General features: G+C 39.2%; 1 protein-coding gene across 1 annotated transcript; it reads right to left on the reverse strand.

The window, feature by feature from the left end:
- Positions 1-976: 976 nt before the first annotated feature.
- On the reverse strand, positions 977-19,423 carry MS4A5 (membrane spanning 4-domains A5). The gene is made up of 5 exons (XM_003419508.3): positions 18,283-19,423; positions 9,424-9,552; positions 7,826-7,882; positions 6,478-6,630; positions 977-1,057 (listed from the first exon to the last, which is right to left on the reverse strand). The coding sequence occupies exons 1-5, from the start codon at positions 18,424-18,426 to the stop codon at positions 977-979; spliced, it is 564 nt and encodes a 187-aa protein (XP_003419556.1). The 5' UTR covers positions 18,427-19,423.
- Positions 19,424-25,327: the final 5,904 nt, after the last annotated feature.

The raw sequence follows: 25,327 nt of genomic DNA on the forward strand, positions 1-25,327 counted from the left end.
GATCTTTAAGAGGAGCCCTGGCGGTACAGTGGTTAAGTGCTTGGCTACTAACTGAAAGGTCGGCTATTCAAACCTACCAAGTGTATCGTGGGAGAAAGATGTGGCAGTCTGCTTCTGTAAAGATTTGTGGCTTTGAAACCCCATGGGGAAGTTCTATTCTGTCTTATAGGGTCAATTGATTATGAGCCAGAATTGACTCGATGGCAGTGGGTTTGGTTTAGTTTGGTACAATCTTTCAGAAGTAGATCACCAGGGCCACCTTCTTAGTCCATCTTAGTTTGGAAGCTCAGCTGAAAGCTGTTCAGCATCATAGCAATACACAAGCCTTTACTGACAGACAGTGGTGGCTGTGAGTGAGATGCATTGGCTAGGAATTGAACCTGGGTCTTCTGCATGGGAACATAGCATAGTAGTGGCTCCACAATTGCTAACCCTCATTATCCTTACTATTCTAGTTGTTGTAATAAGTGACTCTTGGCATTGATGATCTTACAGCATCGATGTAAAATTTGTGGTCCAAGGCACTGCCAACCAGCTCCTCTTTCCATACAGCAATGTAGTAGTAGCCACTGGGTGGAGCCACTGGGTGGAGCCACTTGGAGAAATCAGCAGGAGATGTCATGAAGCAGAGAATTCGATGACTTGCTATGAGACCCTGGGCTCTGTACAGAGGCAACCCACATTGCTGTTCATTAGTTGAATGAATGCATGACTAACAGAGAAGGTGAATGACCACGTGAATTAAGGAGAGGAGGCGATGGCATTGTATTGAGGAAGGGTGTGTTTCATCAGCTAAAATGTCGCCAGCCCCCCCACCCCCAACTTTGAATCACTCCCTTTTGCTGCAGAATTCTCAGCCTTAAGATTCTATGCTCCTTTTGGCTTTTCTTCGTGAGCACAATTTATCTCTAAGTAATGTAACACATCTTTATTTTCACAGTGCTATTCAACACCATTCCCCATAATCACAATAGGCTTATTGGCCCCAGAAGATCGAGAAAGACAGAGCAATGACAAATTCAATAATGGTGAAGGTCATCAACATAATCAAAATTCCCTGTAAGAGAAGAAGAAGAAAAATGAAGAAGAGTCATGGTGTTAACACGGTAGTGGTTTTTCTGATTACAGTGAGGTAGCAATGTCCAAGAAAAGGAAGAATACCCCTACTTCACGCTAGAGCATGTACAGCTACTTGGGGCCCAGGAAAAAAAGAGAACCCATGCAGAAAAAGAGACATAAAAGAAGCACAGGCCAATAGTAGCATATTGTGCTTTTATCATCGCAAAAGATCTCTGGAAGTGTTTTGTATTTTGACAACCAAGAGCACGCATTAGGATACATGCCATCTTGGTAGCCCAGAGGTTGAACATATTAGCGCTATGTCAGCTAAGATTTGTAATCTTCTGAGAGCTGTATTTTACATTTAAGTTACAAGGATTAATATGGTTGACATTCTGTTATATAACCTAATTGTCTATCATGTTTCAACTATAGGTTGAAAAACTATTTTAGAGCCACATGGGTATTCATGGTCACACAGTATTTAATGCTGTAGTTTGCCATAATTTATTCACTTATCTTGAGTGACAGGAACTTATTTCTATTATTTCTTCTTCTCTTTCTCCTTCTCCCTCTTTTCTCTTTCCTTTTTTTCTCCTCCTTCTCCACCCCTTCTCTTTCTCTTTTTTCCTTTCACTTCTTCTTTCTTACCACTCTGAATAATGCTGCAATGAGCATTCTTGTGTACATACCTTTATATATCAGTGGTTTAAATGCTGTGAGGATAGATACCTGGGCTAAAAGTTATGCATACCTTTCATATAAATAGATGTTTTCCCCTTTGATTTCCAAAGTGGTATAATAACCTTTGACCTTTCTATCCTATCAAAAGAATGATATGCAAGAACATTCTTGTTACCACGTCTTTGACAGAGGTAAGTGTTAAAGTCTTTAATTTTTGACAGTCTAATGAGTGTAAATGTTAGTCCATTGTTAATTGACATTGCTCTGACTACTAGAGAATTTGAGCATTGTTCTATAAGAGTTTTGTTCTTGACTCTTTCTTGTCAGTTATATGAACATTTTGAATAGAAAATTGTGATTTCTTGTGGATTGACCCTTTGATCATTATGAAAGACCCCTTATCTTATGTCTGGTAATGCTTCCTACCCTAAAGTCCACTTGTTTGTCATTAGAATATGTGTCTCTTGCAAATAGACTACTGTTTTCTTCTTAATTCACTTGGTCAACTTTTGCCTTTTATTTGGAGTAGTTTACATTTAATGAAATTACTGATAGGTTTAAATCTTTCTTATTATTTGTTTCCTTATTGTCTTGTTTTTTTTTTCTTAATTAATAAACTATTCTTTATTACTCCAGTTTTTAACTTCAATAAGCTTACTCATTCTACATTTAAAACAATATTCTTTTAGTGGTGACTATGAGTCGGAATTGACTCGATGGAACTAGTTTTTTTTTTTTTTTCAATAGATATTACTGTGGATATGGATATGTGGATAGAAATGATGTTGGAGATTGCATGATAGAATTTTGTAAGGCCAACGTCTTATTCATTGCAAATATCTTTTTTCAAGAACACGAAAGGTGACTACACACGTGGACCTCACAGGATAGAAAACATAGGAATCAGATCGACTACATCTGTGGAAAAAGACTATGGAAAAGCTCCCTACCATCAGCCAGAACAAGGCCAGGGGCTGGCTCATATGCAAGTTCAAGTCGAAGCTGAAGAAAATTAAAACAAGTCCACAAGAGCAAAAATACAACCTTGAGTATATCCCACCTGAATTTGGAACCATCTCAAGAATAGATCTGATGCACTGAACAATAATGACCACAGCTTGTCTCAGGTTGTCAGATGACATCAAGGAGAGAAGACATGAACAAAGCAAAAGGTCATTAAAAAGACGAAAAAGAAAGAAAAGACCAAAATGGATGTCAGAACAGGCTCTGAAAACTTCCTCTTGAATATAGAGTCTCTAAAGCAAATGGAAGAAATGATGAAGTAAAAGAGCTGAACAGAAGATTTCAAAGGGTAGCTTGGGAAGACAAAGCAAAATATTATAATGAAATGTAAAAAAGGCCTGGAGTTAGAAAACCAAAAGGAAAGAAAATGCTCAGCGTTTCTCAAGCTGAAAGAACTAAAGAAAAAATTCAAGCCTCAACTTGCAATTTTGAAGGACTCTACGGGCAAAATATTGAATGATGCAGGAAGCATCAAAAGAAGATGGAAGGAATACACAGAGTTACTGTACCAAAAAGAATTGGTTTATGTTAATTTCAGGAGCTAGTATATGATCAAAAATCGATGGTGCTAAAGGAAGAAGCCCAAGCTGCACCAAAGGCATTGGTGAAAAACAAGTCTCCAGGAACTGATGGAATATCAGCTGAGATATTTCAACAAATGGATGCAGTGCTGGAGGTGTTCACTCACGTATGTGAAGAAATTTGGAAGACAGCTAGCTACATGGCCAGCTGACTGGAAGAGATCAATATTTGCCCCCATTCCAAAGAAAGGTGACCCAACCAAATGGGGGAAATTATCAAATGATATCTTTAATATCACAAGCAAGTAAAATTTTGCTGTAGATCATTCAAAAGTGGTTGCAGTAGTACATCGACAGGGAACTGCCAAAAATTCAAGCTGGGTTCAGAAGAGGACATGGAATAAGGGATATTGTTGCTGATGTCTTGGCTGAAAGCAGAGAATACCAGAAAGATGTTTACCTATGTTTTATTGACTATGCAAAGGCATTAAACTGTGTGGATCATAACAAATTATGGATAACATTGTGAAGAATGAGAATTCCAGAACACTCAATTGTGCTCATGAGGAAACTGTACTTAGACCAAGAGGCAGTTATTCCAACAGAACAAGGTGATATTGTGTGGTTTAAAATCAGGAAAGTTGTGTGTCAGGTTGTATTCTTTCACCATACTTATTCAATCTCTATACTGAGCAAATAATCTGAGAAGCCAGACTATAGGAAGAAGAACAGGGCATCAAGATTGGAGGAAGACTCATTAACAACCTGTGATATACAGATGACGCAACCTTGCTTGCTGAAAGTGAAAAGGACTTGAAGCACTTACTGATGAAGATCAAAGACTACAGCCTTCAGTATGGAGTACATCTCAACATAAAGAAAACAAAAATCATCACAACTGGACCAATAAGCAACATTATGATAAATAGAGAAAATACTGAAGTTGTCAAGGTTTTCATTTTACTTGGATCCATAATCAAGCCCCATGGAAGCAGCAGTCGAGAAATCAAAAGACATTGCATTGGGCAAACCTGTCTCAAAAAAACCTCTATAAAGTGTTGAAAAGCAAAGATGTCACTTTGAGGACTGAGGTGCACCTGACCCAAAAAAGCCATGGTATTTTTCAATTGCATCATATGCATGTGAAAGTGGAAAATTAATAAGGAAGACTGAAGAAGAATTGATGTCTTTAGATTATGGTGTTGGCAAAGAATATTGAATATACCATGGATTGCCAAAAGAACAAACAAATCTGTCTTGGAGGAAGTACAGCCAGGATGCCTCTTAGAAGCAAAGATGGTGAAACTTTGTCTCACGTACTTTGGGCATGTTTTTAGGAAGGATCAATCCCTGGAGTAGGAAGTAATGCTTGGTAAAGTGGAGGGTCAGTGAAAAAGAGGAAGACCGTTGATGAGATGAATTGAAACAGTGGCTGCAACAACGGGCTCAAACATAGTGACTGTAAGATGGCACAAGAGACTCAGCAGCGTTTTGTTCTGTTGTACACAGAGTTGCTGTGAATTGGAACCAATTCGATGGCACCTAACAACAATTTAACAACAACATCAGCATTATAACATAACTTACCAACGTCTAAAATTAATTAAACCTTTACCCTCTTAGGTAAAACAAAAGACCTTAGCAAACATTTCAACTCTATTTTCTCCTTTCCTAACTTCTGTGTTAATGTTGTCTGGTATTTTAAACACTTTTATTTTTAATTCCAATAGATATTACTATAACCACTGTTTTGCACAAAAAATATTTATATTCGTCCACATATTTATCACACTTTGTTCTTTATTCCTTCTTGTATCTCAGTGAGCTATCATTTCTTTCTGTTTGGAATTCATCCTTTGTTATTCCTTTAATTAAGGTCTGAAGGTGGAAAACTAAATTTTTGTGTATTTGGAGAATTCTTCAGTTCACCTTCGTTCTTATGTTTTCACGGGTAATGATAGGTTACTGTTTGACAGTTTTTTGTTCTTTTTTTCAGGACGTTAAAGATATTAGTCCGTTGTTTTATGGTTTTCGTTGTTACTTTTGAGAAGTTAGCTGTAAGCTGAATTGCTTCTCTTTTTGCCTTTTTGTAGTCTTCATAGCCTTTATTTGTTTTAGTGAGGGTGGCTGAGGATGACTAAGAAATAAAACAGAAACTATGATTTGAAAAACAACTGTACTATGACTAACCAAATTGTTAAAGTTACCAAAGCGCAGTAAGCAAGACAAAACAACTAAGTCTCAGGTTCTAACATAAGGTTCTTCAGAGCTGTATGTTCAAGTTGAGAGCACAGAGAAACTGTTTTGACAGTAATTCCATGTGAATTCATGTATTCCAAAAATAAGACCACTGACTGTCCCAGCAACTCTTCTAGTTTGGAAATTCTAACTAGCTCCATCCCAGACTACTCTTGTTGTTAGTTGCTGTGGAGTCAATTTTTTATGAGTCTTATTGAATTTTTTTTGTCTTTCCTTGTGAATTCATGCTTTTTTTATTCCTTTACTCTACTTTTAGTGGTATTTTGGAAAGATTAGCAATAAATGGTTGCATTCAGTCTACCATGCTTTACCAGAAGTCCAGTCTACCAGAAGCCAACCAAAACCATAACAACATTCTACTCATTATTCCAACATCTAGGTTGGTGAGCTGCTATCATATTGCTGTATCTATATTTTTCTTTTAGCATATCATTCTTTTATAATATTTGTCTATATGGTTTACCTTTTGTACCTATCTGTGAATTTCTAAAGATGGGGTTATAATGTGTTTATTTTTCTATTCCACAATGTCTGTAATAATAATGGTTGTAAGTAATACTAATAGTTGTAAATCAACTATTATAGGTTCAGGAAATGTTTGTGAATAAAAGAAAATACATATGTCTACGACAATATCAGTGCCTGGAGGAGGACATCGTTCTTGGTAAAGTAGAGGGTCAGTGAAAAACAGGAAGACCTTCAATGAGGTGGATTGACAGAGTGGCTGCAACAATAGGCTCAAGCATAACAACGATTGTGAGCATGGTGCAGGACGGCAGTGTTTCGTTCAGTTGTACATAAGGTCGCTGTGAGTTGAAACCTGCTCGATGGCACCTAACAATAACAACAATATATAGATAGTGCTGATTGGATTCGGACATCTTTTTGATTAAGCCCATTACTCCTCACCCTAAAGATGCAACATACTTACAACTAACAAGGTGGTAATACTATGACACTGACTATGTTGGTTAGAAAAGCCACAAAGGTAGTGTTGATCTAGTATGATACCAAATGAGAGGAGAATGATTCCAGCTAATGCTCCCAGGGCGCTAAGAGAATTCATCATTCGGCTCACTATCATCTGAAAGAGAATAAGAACATAATGGAGTCACTAAGGCCCAACTCATGCAGTAGACAAAACAACAGGCTCGGTGACTGGGGAGCAACACTTTAATCACAACATCGCCAATGTTATTGAATCGATATGTGATCTGGTGTGAGTAACTTTACCTCTTTGGGCTTCAGACTCCTTATCCACAGAATGAGGGGATTCAGTGAAATTTAATAACCTTTCCATCCCTCCCATTCTGTGCCTAATCCAGTTGATGGGGTGGGGTGTACAAGGAACACAAAAGGTGTACTTGGGGGTATAGGAGTAGTCATGTTGCATTGCATTTTGATGCTCTAACAAGAGCCATTGTCTCTTTACATTTTTAAGACTCTTGTGTTTCATTAAATACTGAATCTCCCTGCAATTTTGATTTCTTGCTAAAAGTGCACATTTATGAGAGATGCCCCTTGCTGAAATCAGTTATTGCCTTGTTGATTAAAATCTCATCTCTTTGCTTCTTTAAGAAAAGTAAAAGTATTCTCCTTATATCCACAATTAAATTTCACATTCAAGTATTCTTTATATCTCAGCTCTGTTTATGGCTTAATTAAGATGTCTGCACAGTGTGCCTTTCATATGAGTCAAGCTAGTGCCTGTCAAAATCAGTGGCAAGCAGTTGTTATTAGTTGCCGCCAAGTTGATCTTGACTCATGGTGACCCATTATGAGTGCAGGCTTTCAAAGCTCTGACCTTTCTGAGACAGATTGTCAGGCTTGTCTTTGGAGGGGCCTCTGGGTGGGTTCCAAATGCCAACCTTTTGGCTAGTAGTCGAACCCAGGGGCTGTTGGTATGCAGTAGGCATTGAAAACACTTATGGAAAGAATGAATGGGTGAGTAACTGGCATGCTTGAGACCCATTCTACCATTAACTGGCTGAGAACGTTGGACAAGTCATTTAACTATACTGTGCCTCAGTGCCTTAATTTATACAATAAGATTTAAACTGGATAGTCTGGAAAACTCTCTTCTGTTCTCTTTCATAGAGAGACAAACTAATGTTTTATGATACTACGAAATAAAGGAAGCAAATGCAATTGTTTGGTCCCAATGCTAACTTGGCAGTTTGGAGAATTATGGTAGCCTAATGATTTTCCAAATTCATCTTCAAGGCTAGAATGAATTATTTCAAAGTTAAAAGTTTTTAAGAAAGCTAAATGCAACTCACCAGAGTTTCTGTGTTTTTCCTTTTTGCTGCTATTAGGAAGGCTCCAGAATTAATGAACTGTTAAAAAGAATCAATATATTAATGGATGTCACGTTAAGCTGGTATTACGGAGCTCTTACAGAATAGATCTCTCCCCTTTTTATTTATATGTTCTTACTGGTTCACACGATTCTCAGTGCAGTAAGGAGGGTAAGATACCTTGTATGACTGTCTGCAAATGAATAGTGGGCAAAATACTGGGCCAGAAATTTGCTTTGTTCTTTAACTATTTATTTTGAACATGAGTTTTTTTTTTTTTTAACCTTATTTTTTTTTTATGGCTTAAGTTTTCTTACCTCTTTTTGTAGCTACTATGACCTCAGCTTTGGTATCATGACATGTTGGTGTCAAATTAGTTTTAAACAATTAGATCAGATCCCATCATTCCTATAAGAAACATCCCTTCTACCCATTACAATCAAATGCATTATCTTGAATGGGAAAATGTGGTGGATTTGCAGCTAATATGCTGGGAATTCTGCAAAATCCTGAGATTTTCATGGAGGTGAATCATGTGTGGTAGCATAACTATCTAATGGAAACTTCAAATCTGATTACATCATATCCACGTGAAAGATACTGCTAGCCCCTTAGCCTGGAATATGAGGCCGCATTTCTGCAGCTTCATTCCTCTGCTCCTTGTGCTGAACTCTTCCATATGTTCAGCCTTTTACTCCTGTTTCTTCCTTGGCATGCAACAAGATATTCCTGTCCCTCACATCCAGCCTTTCCCTACCCCCTTCCTCTGTAGGCATCCTTTTCTGATTAACCACTCATCCTTCCAAACTTGGTGGAGCTGGGAATGTCTCTGGGAAAACTCCTCTCCATTTTGGCAGGGGCCTTACTATAGAGGCAGGCTGTGCGTCCTCTATAACCATTCATCACTCTCTGTGGGAATTGTTGGACCCTCCACTCAACTGCTCATTCTGTGGCACTAAAATAGGTGCTAAGTTAATGTTTATTGAGTGTTATTAAACATAATTAAATGAATGCCTCTGTGCAGCTCAGATGTATACCTGAGAAACCTTCCCCCTTCTCCATGTCTCCAGAGGGTAAATTGCTCCTTCCTCTCTGCTTCCAGGAGCACTTTCTACACTTCCGTGATATCATGTATCACACTGCCTTGAAGTTACCTGTTTACCTGCTTTTCTCACTTGCTAGAGTAAGAGCTAATTGTAGGAAGGGCCTCCACATTATTAACCCTCGATTGCCATTGCTTTGCTCTGTGCATCTTGCTCATGACTGAGAGTGACTCATTTTGAATGAATGAATGAACAAATAAACAGCTTTAAGACCCAAAGAAATACACACTAGATGATGGCATATTTGTAATGCTGATGAATCATAAGAGAATAACTTCAACAAGGGTAGATTTCTTTCTTTTATTATTATTTTTACTTTTCAAAGCATATAACAACAAGTATCAGGATCTGTCAACTGAATCTAGCTCATTTCATAACTAAAAATTCCTTAACATCCCTACAGCTGTTCCGTAACATCCCCATCCCCAAGCCCCAACTTGCCATGGATCCAGGTTGGACTCAATTGACTATACTCACCAAAATGGAGCCCCAGAATGGATATCCTGAAATAAATATAAAGGGAAACCGTGGGTATGGTTCTACTAAGGTGAAAAGCATGATCATTCCAAAAGAAAAGTTCATCATTCCAAACACGATCTGGATAGCCTATAAAAAGAGAAAAGGTCATGGTGAGGAAAAAACAAAGTGCTGGGTTCACTTTCCCTTGGAAGATCTCCTTTTGGTTGAAAGGACTTGGCAATCTCTCAGTTTTGTAAACAAGAGAAGGATAGTAGAAGCCCCTTTATCATGGTCCCAGGTATTTTCTTAATCCTTCTGTCTGGTATTGGTGATAGAGAAAATGATCTAAATTAGTGTTCCTAAAAATATGTTCATGGACTAGCAACATCAGCATCACCCAGGAATTAGTTACAAAATGCAAAATGTGAGGCCCTATCCCATACTTCAAAGTCCCTGGGTGGTGCTAATGTTTACGTGCTCAACTACTAACCAAAAGTTGGTGGTTCAGATTTACCCAGAGACACGTAGGAAGAAAGACTTGGTGATCTACTTCCAAAAATCACAGCTGTTGAAAATCTTATGGAGTGGAGTTCTACTCAGACACACATGGGGTCGCCATGAGTTGATATCAACTCAAAGGTTCATCCCATACTTACTGAATAGAATCTGTAGGTGGAGTTGAGACATTTATGTCTTAATAAGCTCTCTAAGTGATTAATATGAATGCTAAAGTCTGAGAAGCGCTGAATTCTAAGTCATCATACCAGCCTGGTCTCAAGCTGAAAAGAACCATCAGAAAACCCTCCTGGAGATAACTGATACTCTGAACATGTGGGGGTGTTGCCACTCTCCTGGATTCAGAGCACTCTGCATCTTTTCTTTTCTTTTTTTTTTTTGGATATTTTGGTGTGTCTTAGGTGAAAGTTTACACAGCAAATTAGATTCCCATTCAACAACTCATACACAAACTGTTCCATGACATTGGTTACAATCCCTGCAATATGTCAGCACTCTTACCATTTCCACGCCACCTGCCCTCTTCCCATCCATCCAGTTTCTCTACCCCTCCTTGCCTTCTCATCTTTCCTTTTGGGTAAATGTTGACCATTTGGTTTTGTATAGTTAGTTGTTTAAAGGAGTGCATTCCTTATGGGTGTCCCCATCTTTTCTATGTATTTCTTTTTCCTTCCTGGGCCACTGTAATGCAACACCAAGTAGCAGTGTGAAAAATGTCAAGGAAGATTTATGAGTATTACATAAAGGAACACATAAAATATAACATAAGGTATATAGAATACATAAAAATATTACATAAGAAATGGAAGACCTGTCCTTTGGAAGAATGTCCAAAGAATGTTTTTTAATCTTAGCCCACCTTCTTAGTCTGAGTAATCTCATTTACTCCCATAGCAACTATCATTTTTAACTAGGTAAGTCCTAAATGATATCATTTTTCTCAACTCTAGATTCTCATATCTAGCTCTTGTTAAACATCCCCAACTTGAATGCCCCGCCAACACCTTAGAGTCAACATGTCCAAAAACAAGCTCTCTTTACTCCTTTTAAAACTCTTCTTTCTGCTTTCTTTGCCTCTATTTTTGGCACCATAATTTTCTTAGGCTTGAAATCTCAATGTCATTTTCAGTTTCTCTAATTCCTTCAATCCCAACAGTCAAAAAATACCAAAAACAGAAAAACCAAACCCATTGCTGTTGAGTTGATTCTGACTCTGCACCATAAGGTTTCCAAGGAGGGGCTGGTGGATTTGAACTGCCAACCTTTTGATTACCAGTCGTAGCTCTTAACTACTGCACCACCAGGGCAAAAAAGTACCAACCCATTAAAACCAAACCTGTTGCTTTTGAGTTGATTCTGACTTGTAGTGACCCTATAGGACAGAGTAGAACTGCCCCATAGAGTTTTCAAGGAAAGGCTGGTGGATTTGAACTGCTGACCTTTTGGTTATTTCTACTTGCAAACATAAGTATTTGACTTATTTCTTTTCATTTTCACTGTTGTGGCCAATGTAGGGACACTTATTTCGTACATCCTAAATCTCTCACATGAGAAAAAGAGGAAGACCCTCAATGTGATAGACTGACATGGGGGCTGAAACAATGGGTTCAAGGATAACAACAATTGTGAGGATGGTGCAGGACTGGGCAATGTTTCGTTCTGTTGTGCATGGGGTCCCTATGAGTCAGAACCGACTCAATGGCACCCATCAACAACAACAACAAATCTCTCCCATATGTACAGACATGTGTGGAGGTACTCTTGGCCTTTCTCCGTCTATGACTGATGAGTTTCAAAGAAGGAAGTGGGCAATGAGAGCCCAGTCCCCTTCTCTTTCCTTCTTCTTGGAAGTGAACTCCAACAGGTAGCATACATTCTCCTTCATTCCCTAAATATCATAGAAAAAAACACTGCTTTTGCAGTGAAGAAGCCTGATGTTTTGAGAATAAGTTCACCTCAATAAAAACCAGTTGCTCTCAAGTTGATTCTGACTCATGGAGAGCCCATGCATTTCAGAGTAGAACTCTGCTCCATCAAGTTTTCAATGGCTGTGATCTTTCGGGAGTAGATCAGCAGGTCTTTCTTCTGAGGCATTTCTGGGTAGATTTGAACCACCGACCTTTTGGTTGGTAGCCGAGTGCTTACCAGTTTGCAATATTCAGGGACTCCATCTCAATTACCAAAATCGTTTTCTAAGTAGCCTTTCTGCCCCAACCTCCTTTTTCTCTATTTCAATGTTATGTCTGTGCTGAAGTAAGATTCCAAAACTCAAGTCCAATCCAATTGCTGTTCTCAAAATTGTTTGAAAAATGTCTCTCAAATCAGGAGATCTTCAGATTCACCCAGAGAATACAGATTTCTAGTCCCCCCACCCCAGCCCGGAAAATTGCCATTCAGTAGTTCTGGGATGAGGTCTAGAGACTCGGCATATATTTTATAAAGTTCCTTAGGTCATTTGGGAGTCCCTGAATGATGCAAATGGTTCACGAGCTCAGCAGCTAATCCAAAGGTTGGCAGTTCCAATTTACCCAGAGGCACCTTAGAAGAAAAGCCTGGAGATCTACTTCCAAAAATTCAGCCATTGAAAACCCTATGGACTTTTCACAGTAGCCAAAGGGTGGGAACAACATAAATGCCCATCAACGGATAATGAATAAACAAAATATAGTTCCATACATACAGTGGAATACTACTCAGCCAATAAGAGAAATGAAGTCTTGATACATGCTATGACATGGATAGAGCTTGAAGATATTATGCCCATTCAAATAAGTCAACCATAAAATGACAAATATTTTATGATTTGTATAAAAAGATGCTTCAACAAATGGATGCAATGCTGGAAGTGCTGACTCATCTCTGCCCAGAAATTTGGAAGACAGCTACCTGTCAAACCGACTGGAAGAGATCTACGCTTATGCCTATTCCTAAGAAAGGTGATCCAACTGAAAGCGGAAGTTATTAAACAGTATCATTAATATCACATGCAAGTAAAATTTTGTTGTAGATCGTTCAAAAGCGGTTGTAGCAGTACATCACAGGGAACTTCCAGAAATTCAAGCCGGATTCAGAAGGGGATGTGGAATCAGGGATAATATTGCTGATGTCAGATTGATCCTGGCTGAAAGCAGAGAATACCAGAAAGATGTTTACCTGTGTTTTATTGACAATGCAAGGGCATTCAACTGTGTGGATCATAACAAATTATGGAACATTGCAAAGAATAATGTCATAGATTGAATTGGGTCTTCCCAAAATATGTTTCAACTTGTTTCAGCCATGATTCCCAGTATTGTGTGGTTGTTCTCCATTTTCCGATTTTCCTGTGTGTTATAAATCATAATCTCTGCCTGTGGTTAAAGAGAATTAGGTTGGAATGTAACATCCTTGCTCAGGTCACATCCTTGATCCAATGTAAAGGGAGTTTCCTGGGGTGTGGCCTGCATCACCTTTTATCTTACAAGAGATAAAAGGAAAGAGAGGCAAGCAGAGAGCTGGGGACCTCATACCACCAAGAAAGCAGTGCCAGGAGCAGAGTATGTCCTTTGGACCTGGGGTTCCTGCACAGAGAAGCTCCTTGTCCAGGGGAAGATTGATGAGAAGGACCTTCTTCCAGAGCAGACAGAGAGAGAAAGCCTTCCCCTGGAGCTGATGCCTTGAATTTGGACTTCCAGCCTACTTTACTGTGAGGAAATAAATTTCCCTTTGTTAAAGGCATCCACTTGTGGTATTTCTGTTATAGCAGCACTAGATGACTAAGACAAATGAGAATTCCAGAACACTTAATTGTGCTCATGAGAAACTTGTACATAGATCAAGAGGCAGTTGCTCAAACAAAACAAGGGGATACTGTGTGTTTTAAAGTCAGGAAAAGTATGTGTCATAGTTGTGTCCTTTCACCATACTTATGCAATCTGTATGCTGAACAAATAAACTGAGAAGCTGGACTATATGAAGAAGATTGGGGTATCAGGATTGGAGAAAGACTTATTAACAACATGCAACACATAGATGACACAACTTTGTTTGCTGAAAGTGAAGAGGGCTTGAAGCACTTACTGATGAAAATCAAAGACTACAGCCTTCAGTATGGATTACACCTCAACATAAAGAAAACAAAATTCCTCACAATTGGACCAGTAAGCAACATCATGATAAATGGGGAAAAGATTGAAGTTGTCAAGGGTTTTATTTTATTTGGATCCACAATTAACACCCATGGAAACAGCAGTCAAGAAATCAAATGACGCATTGCGTTGGGCAACTCTGTTGAAAAAGAGTCCTTTTTCAGTGTTGAAAAGCAAAGACGTCATGTTAAGGACTAAGGTGCACCTAGCCCAAGACATGGTGTTTTCAATTGCGTTATATGCATGGGAAAACTGGTTGATGAATAAGGAAGACCGAAGAAGAACTTTGAATTATGGTGTTGGTGAAGAATGTTGAACATACCATGGACTGCCAAAAGAATAAACAAATCTGTCTTGGAAAAAGTACAGATGGAGTACTCCTGAGAAGTGAAGATGGCAAGACTTGCTTTTACATACTTTAGGCATGTTATCAAGAGGAACCAGTCCCTAGAGAAGGACGTTGTGTATGGTAAAGTAGAGGGTCAGTGAAGAAGAGGAAGACCCTGAATGAGATGGACTGACACAGTGGCTGCAACAATGGCCCCAAACATAGCAACAGTTCTGAGGATGGTGCAGGACCTGGCAGTGTTTCATTCTGTTGTACATAGGGTCGCTACAAGTTAGAACTGGCTTGATAGGACCTAACAACAACAACATATAAAAAGACAAGAACAGGCAAATATATACAGAAAAAAGTTTGTTAGTGTTACCAGGGGCAGGAGGGAGGGGAGAAAGGAGGGGCTGTTGCTTATGGAGTACTGACTTTTGATTTACAGTGATAGAAAAATTGCATTGACTAATAGAAGGGTTGCACAGCCAATCAGTATAATTGCTGTCAATAAGTTGTATATATGTAAAAAGTTGAGTTGGCAAAAGTTGTGTGACAATGACAGAGAAAAAAAGAAAATAAAGGAAAAAGAGTAGATGCTGAGGCTGCTAAGTACAACCAAACACCTCATGGGATTTGGTTCTTTGCTTCAGAGGTTTAGTGTCATGGTTTCATGGGACATCCCAGTTAACTGGCCTAAGAACATATTTAGTGCTTCTGTTCTATCTCCTAGCTTGTTGTGTAGTGCCTGGGATCTTAAAAGCTTGGAAGCAGCCATTCAAGACACAACAATTGGTCTCTATTCACCTGGAACAACAGAGGAAGGAGAGTCAGGAATAGGAGGAAGAAATGGAAAGTGTGGCTAATTGCCTCCATGAATAACTGAATCTTTTGGCTTGAGTCCAGGATTGAATGGTGCCTGGCTACCATTACTGAACACTTCGATCAAAGGTTCTATAGAAGAACACTCATCAAAAGGAGGAAAATGCAGAACAGAATTTCAGATTCTCATGGAATCCATACTATCTGGAGCCACAGAGGCTGGATGAATCCCAGAAACTATTGCCCCAAGATGATCTTTAAACCTTAAACCAGAAATATTCCCTGAAGTCTTCCCAAAACCAAACAATAATTTAGTTCAACTAGTAAAGAATGTCTTCCTTGAAGTGCTCTTATAAGGTCTATCTATATGGGGATCAAATTGACAACAGCAACTCAAAAGAAAGGAAACTTAGGGGACAGTGATTGTATGTTAACAGGAGATGAACAACTCAGAAAAAGAGGGTGAGAATGGTTGTACAACTCCTAATCAAAGTCACTGAATTGTACATGTAGAAATTGCTGAATTGGTGTATGTTCTGCTGTGTATATTCTCACAACAATAATGAAAGTATAAAAAACAAAACAAAACAACCCCATAGAGTACAGTTCTACATTGACACTTGTGAGGTTGCCATGAGTTGAAGTCAACTTGACCTCAACTGGTTTGTTTTTTTGTCTTTAGTTCATTTTACATATTAAATTTTACATGTTAGAAACCACTTGGTGGCACGGTGGTTAAGAATTCAGCTGCTAACAAAAAGGTCAGCAGATGGAATCCAACAGCTGCTCCTTGGAAACTACATGCAATTCCATTCCATCCTATAGGGTTGCTATAAGTTGGATTCGACTGTACAACAATGGGTTTGTTTTTTGTCTACGTTATAAAAATTAGTAAAGACAGAATATAGTATTCTTGGCAATTAGGGCCCCAACTTACCTTTCTGGTTGTTTCTTATTTCTCTTTAAAATTTTTTAATCCTCCTACATCTTCTAAGATGAGTTTATTTTCTCCTAGCTCTCCTTTGCCATTCCCAAAGTATGCTACCATGTGCTTTTGTTCATGGTGCTTTCTCCATCTAGCGTATACTGCCTCCATCTGCTCCTTTCATTTCCACTTGTTGAAATTCCACCCTTCTTCAGAGTCCAGTTTAAATGACAAGTTTGCAATGAAGTTGTTGCATTTCCTTTAGCCGGAAATAACTGTTTCCTCTCTGGTTTCCCCCACCCTTTGTCCAGCCCCATCCATTTATAGGTCTTATTAGATGTTATATTGAAATATAGTTCTTAATATTTTCACTTTATTACTTGCAAATTATATATTTATTCTCCCAATGAGAGAGAAGAGGTTGTATTTATTTTTGCAACCCCCACCATGTATAACCCCTTGCACAGAGTTCAATAAATATTTATTAAAATAGTTATAACTCTTTCAATTACCGTAGGTGAAGGGAAGGACAACACACAATATAGGGGAAGTCAGCACCACTGGACTAAACCAAAAGAGAAGAAGTTTCCAGAACACAGCCAAACACTTCAAGGGACAGTGTAGCAGGGTCAGGGGTCTGGGGACTATGGTTTCAGGGGATATCTAGGTCAGCTGGCATAACAATGTTTATTAAGAAAATGTTCTGTATCCCACTTTGGTGAGTGGCGTCTGGGGTCTTAAAAGCTAGCAAGCAGCCATCTAAGACACATCAATTGGTTCCAACCCACCTGCAGCAAAGGAGAATGAAGAACACCAAGGACACAAGGAAAATATTAGCCCAAGAGACGAAAGGGCCACATAAGCCAGAGACTCCATCAGCCTGAGACCAGAAGAACTAGATAGTGCCCAGCTACCTGCCCTGACAGGGAACACAACAGAGAGTCCTTGATGGAGCAGGAGAAAGGTGGGGTGCAGACCTCAAATTCTAGTAAAAAGATCAGACTTAATGGTCTGACTGAGACTGGAGGAACCCCAGAAGACATGGCCCCTGGACTCTCTGTTGACCCAGAACTAAAACCATTCCCGAAGCCAACTCTTCAGGCAAAGAGTAGACTGGACTGTAAGACATAAAATGATACTGGTGAAGAGGGTGGTTTTTAGTTCAAGTAGATACACGGGACTAAATAGGCAGCTCATTTTTGGAGGTGAGGTGAGAAGGCAAAAAGGGATAGGAGCTGGTTGAATGGACATGGAAAATCCGAGGTGGAAAGGAGGAATGTATGGTCATGTTATAGGGATAGCAACTAGGGTTGCATAACAATGTGTGTATAAATTTTTGTATGAGAAACCAGAGCTGTAAACTTTCACCTAAAACACATTTAAAAAAAATACAACTCTTTAGCAGAAGTTTGGATTCCAGTATATTTCACATGATGCTGAAGTAGTAGACTAATGGCCTACTGCTGCTTGTAAACAGGCCATCTTTCTCTATTTCCATACTTTTTTCTTGAGAAAAACAAAAACACACACACACATACACACACTCCAACATTAATTTCTATTTTCCATTCTCAGAGGGTGGGATTTGAAAGGAAAAGTGTTTTCTAATTATAGCCTCAAACATACCTGAACCTCCACATTGTCTGAAAGACAGATTGCTAAATAAAAAACAATTAGTGTTTATGGAATGCATAGATGGATGACTGGAGAAGTGAGTGCAGAATTAAGAGGATTTTCTGTGAAAAGCCCATATATAAAATACCACATTATGTTACTCAACTGAATTCTGACTTTTGATTGGGAAAATATGAAACTGAAGAACTCCATAACCCAGGTGGGGAGCTTGCCTATTGACGTCTACTTAATTATTATTGTTTCTATTCCTTTATTTTCTGTGAACTTGACTGGAAAAATCTCATAGATGGTCACTTGGGAGATTTTTTACTTCGTGACCTTCAAGAACCCAAGGACCTTGGTTTATTCATCTTGTATTTTCCTCTTCACAGAACCTTGTACATAGTGTAGAAATGTGATCCCTATTTCCTGAATTGAAAGGAAATAACCATTGGAATTGGTTCTTACCTTAAAACATGTATAACTAGATATTTTTCCCTATCCCCTTTCCCCCTCAGTGTACATTAAGACAAGTCTTTACTTACCCCAAAGATTTTCAGTTTCGAAGCAAGTATTTTTGACAATGGATTTCTAGGCACAAAGAGTGTGGCTGTTTGCTGCAATTTGGGAATAGCGATCTCTGGAGGAAACACCAAAAGCACGGGGTTGTGTGTATTGGTTGAATCCATGATGGTGTAGTTGATATTTTGAAATGAAAGAAAGTTATTTGGTTGGCATTTCAGTCTAGACCATGTTCTTCTCTTGTGCTAAGGCTTCCTGGAGCACTGCGATTGTTGTGCTTTGTCTTGGAATTATAGAACCATAGAGTCACAGAGTCATGGAATCTCAGGACTGGTCAAGATCCCAAGATGGCGAGTGGGTTAAAGGTCCCAGCCTGGGAGGGAGAGGACCTGATCAGTAGTCCTGGTTCAATCGAAACTCATTGTGTTAACCTTGGGCAAGTCACATCCCCCTCTCTTGGTTTCAGCTTCCTCATGTGTATAATGACCAGGACTAGGAGATCTATTAAAGACATTTTATTTCCAAAATAAACGAGTATGTGTGAACATTTATTTCAGCTCTCATTGTTCAGACATGAGAGGAAAAAAATCTCTTTGACCACAGAATTAGCCATTTCTTGAAGCAGACATAGACTACTCAGCCCATCACTTCTTTTTCTTGCCACCTAAATTTATTAGCCTTAGCTGTGTAACAAACCAGCCCAAATCTGGTTGTGCTGTTGCTAAGTGCTGTTGAGTTGGTTCCAACTCATAGCGACCCTACGCACAACAGAATGAAACACTGCCCAGTCCTGTGCCATCCTCATAATCATTGTTATGCTTGAGCCCATTGTTGCAGCAACCGTGTTAATGCATCTCATTGAAACTCTTCCTCTTTTTCATTGACCGTCAACTTTACCAAGTATGATGTCCTTCTCTAGGGACTGATCCCTCCTGATAACATGTCCAAAGTATGTAAAATGCAGTCTCGCCATCCTTGCTTCTAAGGAGCATTCTGGTTGTACTTCTTCCAAGACAGATTTGTTTGTTGTTTTGGCAGTCCATGGTATTTTTAATATTATTCACCAACACCACAATTCAAAGGCATCAATTCTTCTTAGGTCTTCCTTATTCATCGTCCAGCTTTTGCACACATGTGAGGTGATTGAAAACACCATGTCTTTAGTCAGGTACGCTTTAGTCTTCAAGGTGACGTCTTTGCTTTTCAACACTTTAAAGAGTCTTTTGCAGCAGATTTGCCCAATGCAATGTGTCTTAGTAGCTTCAAACAGCAGCCATTTTATTTTTTTCACAATTGTATGGGTCATTCTCTTAGTTTCCCGGTGGTGCTATAACTGAAATACTGCAAGTGGGTGGCTTTAAGGAACAGAAATTATTTTCTAACAGTTTAGGAGGCACAGGGCACTGGCTATAGCGGATGGCTCACTCTCTGTAGGCCCTAGGGGGAGATCCATGTCTCAGCTTCTGTAGACCTGGTGTTCCTTCGTTCCTTGGTGATGTTCATGTGGCATCTGTCTTCCCCATTCTGTGCTTGCTTTGGTGTCTTATCTGCTCTTTTTATAATTTAAAAGTGGTTAGGTTTAAGATACAACCTAGGCTAATATGGCCTCATTAACATAACAAAGAATACCCTACTCCCAGATGGGATTACATCCACGGATATAGGTGTTAGGATTCCAGCACATGTTTTGGGGAGGGGGACACAATTCAATCCATAGCAGTTACGGATGGTTCTTCTGGCCTGGTCCAGTTTAACGGTTCTCTGCCATGTTCTCTGGTGCATCTGTGATTATCTGGTGAGTGGCTGGGCTGAATGATTTAGGATGGCCTAAGTCTTGGCTCTCCCTCTACTCACTGATTGATTCATGAATGCTAATGTTCCATTACCCTAAGCAAGCTGCGTGACCAATTCAAACTGAAAGGATAGGGAAGGGAACTCCATATCTTCGTGGGAGGAGCTGCAGTGTCAAGTTGCAAGGACATGGATGAAAGGAGGGGAATTTGTGTCCATTTTTCACTCTACCTTGTCACCCTTGCCATTAGTAAGTGTTTCCTTCCGAGATCAGCTTTTCCTAAATTGAGCATCCTGGTCTGACAGCATCCAGTCATCACTTGCCAGTTAAAACATTTTAAGGGGCCACTTCCCTCACAATTTCTTTTCTCTGAATTTAACCTTCTCTCATTCGATTTTCCATGGACATAGAAACCTAATGGTGATCATCTTTCATGAAAATTCTCTGATGTTGTTAAACCAAAACCAAACCAAACCCATTTCCATCGAGTTGATTCCAAATTATAGCGACCTTTTTTCTATAGGACAGAGTAGAACTGCCCCACAGGGTTTCCAGGGAGCAGCTGCTGAATTCCAACTGCCAAGCTTTTGGTTAGCAGCTGAGCTCTTACGCACTGTGCCACCAGGGTTATTAAAAAAAAAATTAGGTACTATCAAATCGATTTTGACTCATAGCAATCTCATATGTTACAGAGTAGAACTGCGCCATAGGGTTTCCTAGGCTGTAACCTTAGGAAAACTGAAGAATTGATGCCTTTGAATTATGGCATTGACAAAGAATATTGAATATACCACAGACTGCCAGAAGAATGAACAAATCTGTCTTACAAGAAGTACAGCCAGGATGCTCGTTAGAAGTGAGAATGATGAGGCTTCGTCTCATGTACTTTGGACAAGTTTTCAGGAGGGAGAAGTCCCTGGAGAAGGACATCATGCTTGGTAAAGTCAAGGGTTAAAGAAAAAGAGGAAGACCTTCAACCAGTTGGATTTACAGTGGCTGCAACAATGGGCACAAGCATAACAATGATTGTGAAGATGGTGCAGGACCAGGCACTGTTTCACTCTATTGTACATAGGCTCACTATGAGTAGGAATCGATTCAATGGCACCTAACAACAACATGCTTTAATTCATGCAAACCGATTTTGGTAATACAGTGGAACACTTAATCTTTGGAGCATAAAAATCTGGAATTAATTCTAAAAGCCTTTCCATTTACTAGTTATGGAGTTTTGGCTGAATTATATATAAATTTACATAATCAGGTTAAGTTAAAAATATTCATAAAAACATTACATTTATCGTGCAGAAAATGTAGATGGTAATTGTTACCTTCTATGATCATTGTGAGTCAGTTATAAAGCATCTGTCATGTAGTGAACTCTATGTAAACTATGGTAAAAATAAAAATAATATCGATAAGCATTTTTTCTAATATCATTACCATTCTAATCATAGTGGCTACTCTCCATCAGTCAGTTTGTTATAGTGGAGTGACTTGCAAGTTTCTATGATGCTGAAAGCTATGACAGTTATTTTCAAAACTAGCAACATCACCCACGGTGGATAGGTTTTAGCAGTGCCTCCAGACCAAAACAGACTAGGAAGAAAATCCTGGCAATATACTTCTGAAACTTAGCCAAAGAAAACCTATGGATCACCACAGAATATTGTTCGACTAGCTTGCTTTGGACATGTCATCAGGAGGGGGTCAATTGCTAGAGGAGGACATCATGTTTGGTGAAGTAGAGGGTCAATGGGGGTGAGGGAGACCCTTGCTGAGATGGCTTGGCACAGTAGCTGCAATGATGGACTTAAACACACCGGAGAACATGAGGTTGACAAAGGATCAGGTAATTTTTTTTCTGTTGAACATAGGATTGCCATGAGTTGGATTTTACTCAACAGCAGCTGTCTGTCTAATCATAATGGACAGATGTTTTGTCTTGCTTTATGTTTGCATTATTTCCAAACTTCATTTCAATATGATTGGTTTTTTATCAGCTAAATGTCCTAGGTATTTCTATGAGTTTAGCCATAATAACGTTGGAAATATCACACCAAATCAGTCCAGAAGTTTTTTTACGCTCTTTCTCCATGTCGTGATGGTTGTAGAACCCCATGATGTCCTGTAAAACCCTTGGGCCCATTCATACGTAGCTGACACGTATCTGTTCACTTGTTTTCTTTCTTCCCATATTCCTAGATTTCTTATTTTTCAATCTAACAAAACCTACTCTTTTAGTAGAAACTACTCTAGCCTCTGATTTTTGGAAGTAGATCAACAGTACTTTCTTCCTAGTCTGTCTTAGACTGGTAGCTTCACTGAAATCTGTCTAATATGGGTGACTGTTGTATTTGAAATACTGGTGGTATAGCTTCTAGCATCATAGCAACATGCAAGCTGCCACAGTTCTACAAGCTGCCACATTGTTCAAAACCTTATGGATCACAACAGAATATTGTCCCATACAATGATGAAGATGAATCCACTAGGTTGGGAGACACTCAAAATACACAGTGACTGAAAAAATGGACTTGAGCATATCAATGATTGTGAAGATGGTGCCAGGAGTGGGCAATGTTTTGTTTTGCTGGGTATGGGGTCACTATGAGTTGGAGCTTACTCAATGGCAACTAACAGCTCTAGCCTCAAGGGGGTTCATGGAATGCTGTACGACCTCCCTTTCTTCCTTGATATTCCCAAGAACATAGCCTCTTTTTATTTCAAGCTTCTTATTGCTAGGTATTCCAGGTAAGTTATGATGATCCAAGTGACAAGGCAAAATTCTCTGATAGGCAATGGGATTAGGCTTCTCCTTCTCACAGCCACTCCTTTGATTCCCTTGCTAGCTAGTTCCAAGAAAGCTCTCCGTATTGTTTCTCTTCTTCCTCTCTTCCTGCAGATGAAGCTCAGTTTTCTGTATTATTTAGCTTCTCATCTTTCGGTTACAAAAGCCCCCATCTTAGAAATATCCGTACCCGAACTGTAGAGAGTAAAACGGCAACAACAAAACTCATTGCCGTCAAGTCCATTCTGACTCATCGTGACTCCATGTGTTACAGAATAAAACGGCTCCGTAGGACTTTCTCGACTGTAATCAGATTGCCAGACCTTTCTTCTGCAGCACCTCTGGTTGGGTTCAAACCATCAACCTTTAGGTTAGTAGTCAGGTGCAAATTGTTTGTGCCATCTAAGGACCTAGAGAGTACAACAGTAGCAGTCAACTGGTGTAACCAGGTGTCCCCTGCCTAGGGATTCCCAAATCTAGTTTTCTCTTGTTCTTTAAATTATAAACAGCAATGGCTCTATATGTTATTCCATGAATGAGAATAAAACTCACTGTCCTTTCCATTGTCTGCAGGTATTTCTTGAAGAGAGCACATAGACACGGGGATGGGGAGCAGCTAGGGCTTATATTTTGCCTAGTGGCTGTGTGCTCTGATTTCCTGCTTCTGTTGGATTCTTAGTTTCCACTATATATCTGGGGTTCTATGTATGATGAATCTTTTGCTCAATGTGCTATCCTGCTGGTTATCATCCTGATTCTTCACTCCCCCAAAGTAGCACTAACCCAATGTTGCATATGTAACACTCTTTAAAAAATAGCAAACATGTCTACAGTACCTACAAAGGCAGGAAGTGAAATATTCTGATTCTTATTTTTTGCCTTATTCGTAGACATTATAGACATTAGATCTTCCCTTCATTACTTTCCAGGGCTTTTATTCTAAAAAAAAAAAAAAAAAAAAATCCCCAAAAACAACAACAAAAAAAACTGAAGATACTTTGTTTCCTGTGGTCAGATGAGCTTTTCATCCGCTTACTTCTTTCCCCAACTCCCGCAAAATAAGGGAGATAATCTGTATAATTCAGGATAAAGAGAGAGATACTGTCCTTTCCGTCATGATATACAATTGTAGTTTTACATTATTCTTGCAGAATTTTAGAGGTGTACTATCATTGTCTTCCATCTTGCAATGTTTTTGGTAAGAAGCCAGCTATATATTTTTTAATTGTTGTTTTAATGATTGTCTTTTTCTCTAGCTTCTTTTACGATTTTCTCTTTTTTGTAAGAAAATTAAAAACCTTTTTATTTAAATTAATTGTAAGATTTTTGAGATGAAACTAGAACGTAATGCTTTTGACACTTTTCAACAGACCAGTAAATAAAGTTGTTTTACCATGTTGAAATGGACCTACGGTTTGTTGTGGTGGTTGTGTGCTGTCTTGTCGATTCTGACTCATAGCAGCCCCATGTGATGGAGTAGAACTGCTCCATAGGGATTTTCTTGCCTGTAATCCTTTTTTTTTTTTTTTGCTTTAGATGAAGGTTTTCAGAGCAAACTAGTTTTTTCATTAAATAATTAACACACATATTGTTTTGTGACATTGGTTGCCAATCCCATGACATGGCAACACTCTCTACTTCTTGACCTTGGGTTCCCCATTACTAACATTCACGTCCCCTTCTGCCTTCTCATCCTTGCCCCTGGGCTACTGTGCCCATTTAGTCTTGTTTTATCGGCCTGTCTAATCTTTGGCTGGAGGATCAATCTCAGGAGTAACTTCAGTACTGAGTTAAAAATGTGTCCAGGGGCCATACTCTTGGGGTTTCTCTAGTCTCTGTCAGACCTGTAAGTCTGGTCGTTTTTTGTGAGTTAGAATTTTGTTCTACATTTTTCTCCCATTCTGTCTGGGACCCTCTATTGTGAGCCTGTCAGAGCAGTCAGTGGTGGTAGCCAGGCACCATCTAGTTGTGCTGGACTCAGTCTGGTGGAGGTTGTGGTAGTTGTGGTTCATTAGTCCTTTGGAGTTATCTTTCCTTTGTGTCTTTGGTTTTCTTCATTCTCCCTTGTTCCGGATGAAGTGGGACCAGTAGATGTATCTTAGATGGCCATCACGATCTTTTAAGACCCCAGGTGGTACTCACCAAAGTAGGATGTAGGACGTTTTCTTTACAAACTACATTATGCCAGTTGAGCTAGACATCCCCCAAGACTGTGGTCCTCAGTCCTCAGCCCAGTAATTCGGTCCCTCAGGGAGCTTGGGTGTGTCTATGAAGCTTCCATGACCCTGCCTTGGTCAAGTTGTGCTGACTTCCCCAGTATTGTTTATTGTCTTACCGTTCACCAGAGTTACCACTTGTCTATTGTCTAGTTAGTGTTTTTCCTCCCCATCCCTCCCCTCCCTTGTAACCATCGAAAATTGTTTCTTTTTGTGTGTAAAATTTTTCATGAGTTTTTATAGTGGTGGTCTCATACAATATTTGTCCT

This window comes from Loxodonta africana, chromosome 7 (genome assembly GCF_030014295.1).
Source record: "Loxodonta africana isolate mLoxAfr1 chromosome 7, mLoxAfr1.hap2, whole genome shotgun sequence".
Lineage (NCBI taxonomy): Eukaryota > Metazoa > Chordata > Mammalia > Proboscidea > Elephantidae > Loxodonta > Loxodonta africana.

Excerpts from the sequence above, each read along its gene's own strand:
- MS4A5 (XM_003419508.3), bottom strand. The coding sequence starts at position 18,426 with ATGGATTCAACCAATACACACAACCCCGTGCTTTTGGTGTTTCCTCCA. Across the intron at positions 9,553-18,282 it reads CGAAACTGAAAATCTTTGGG|GCTATCCAGATCGTGTTTGG; the intron begins GTAAGTAAAGAC and ends CTCTTTTTATAG. Across the intron at positions 6,631-7,825 it reads GGAAAAACACAGAAACTCTG|ATGATAGTGAGCCGAATGAT; the intron begins GTGAGTTGCATT and ends ATTCTCTTTCAG.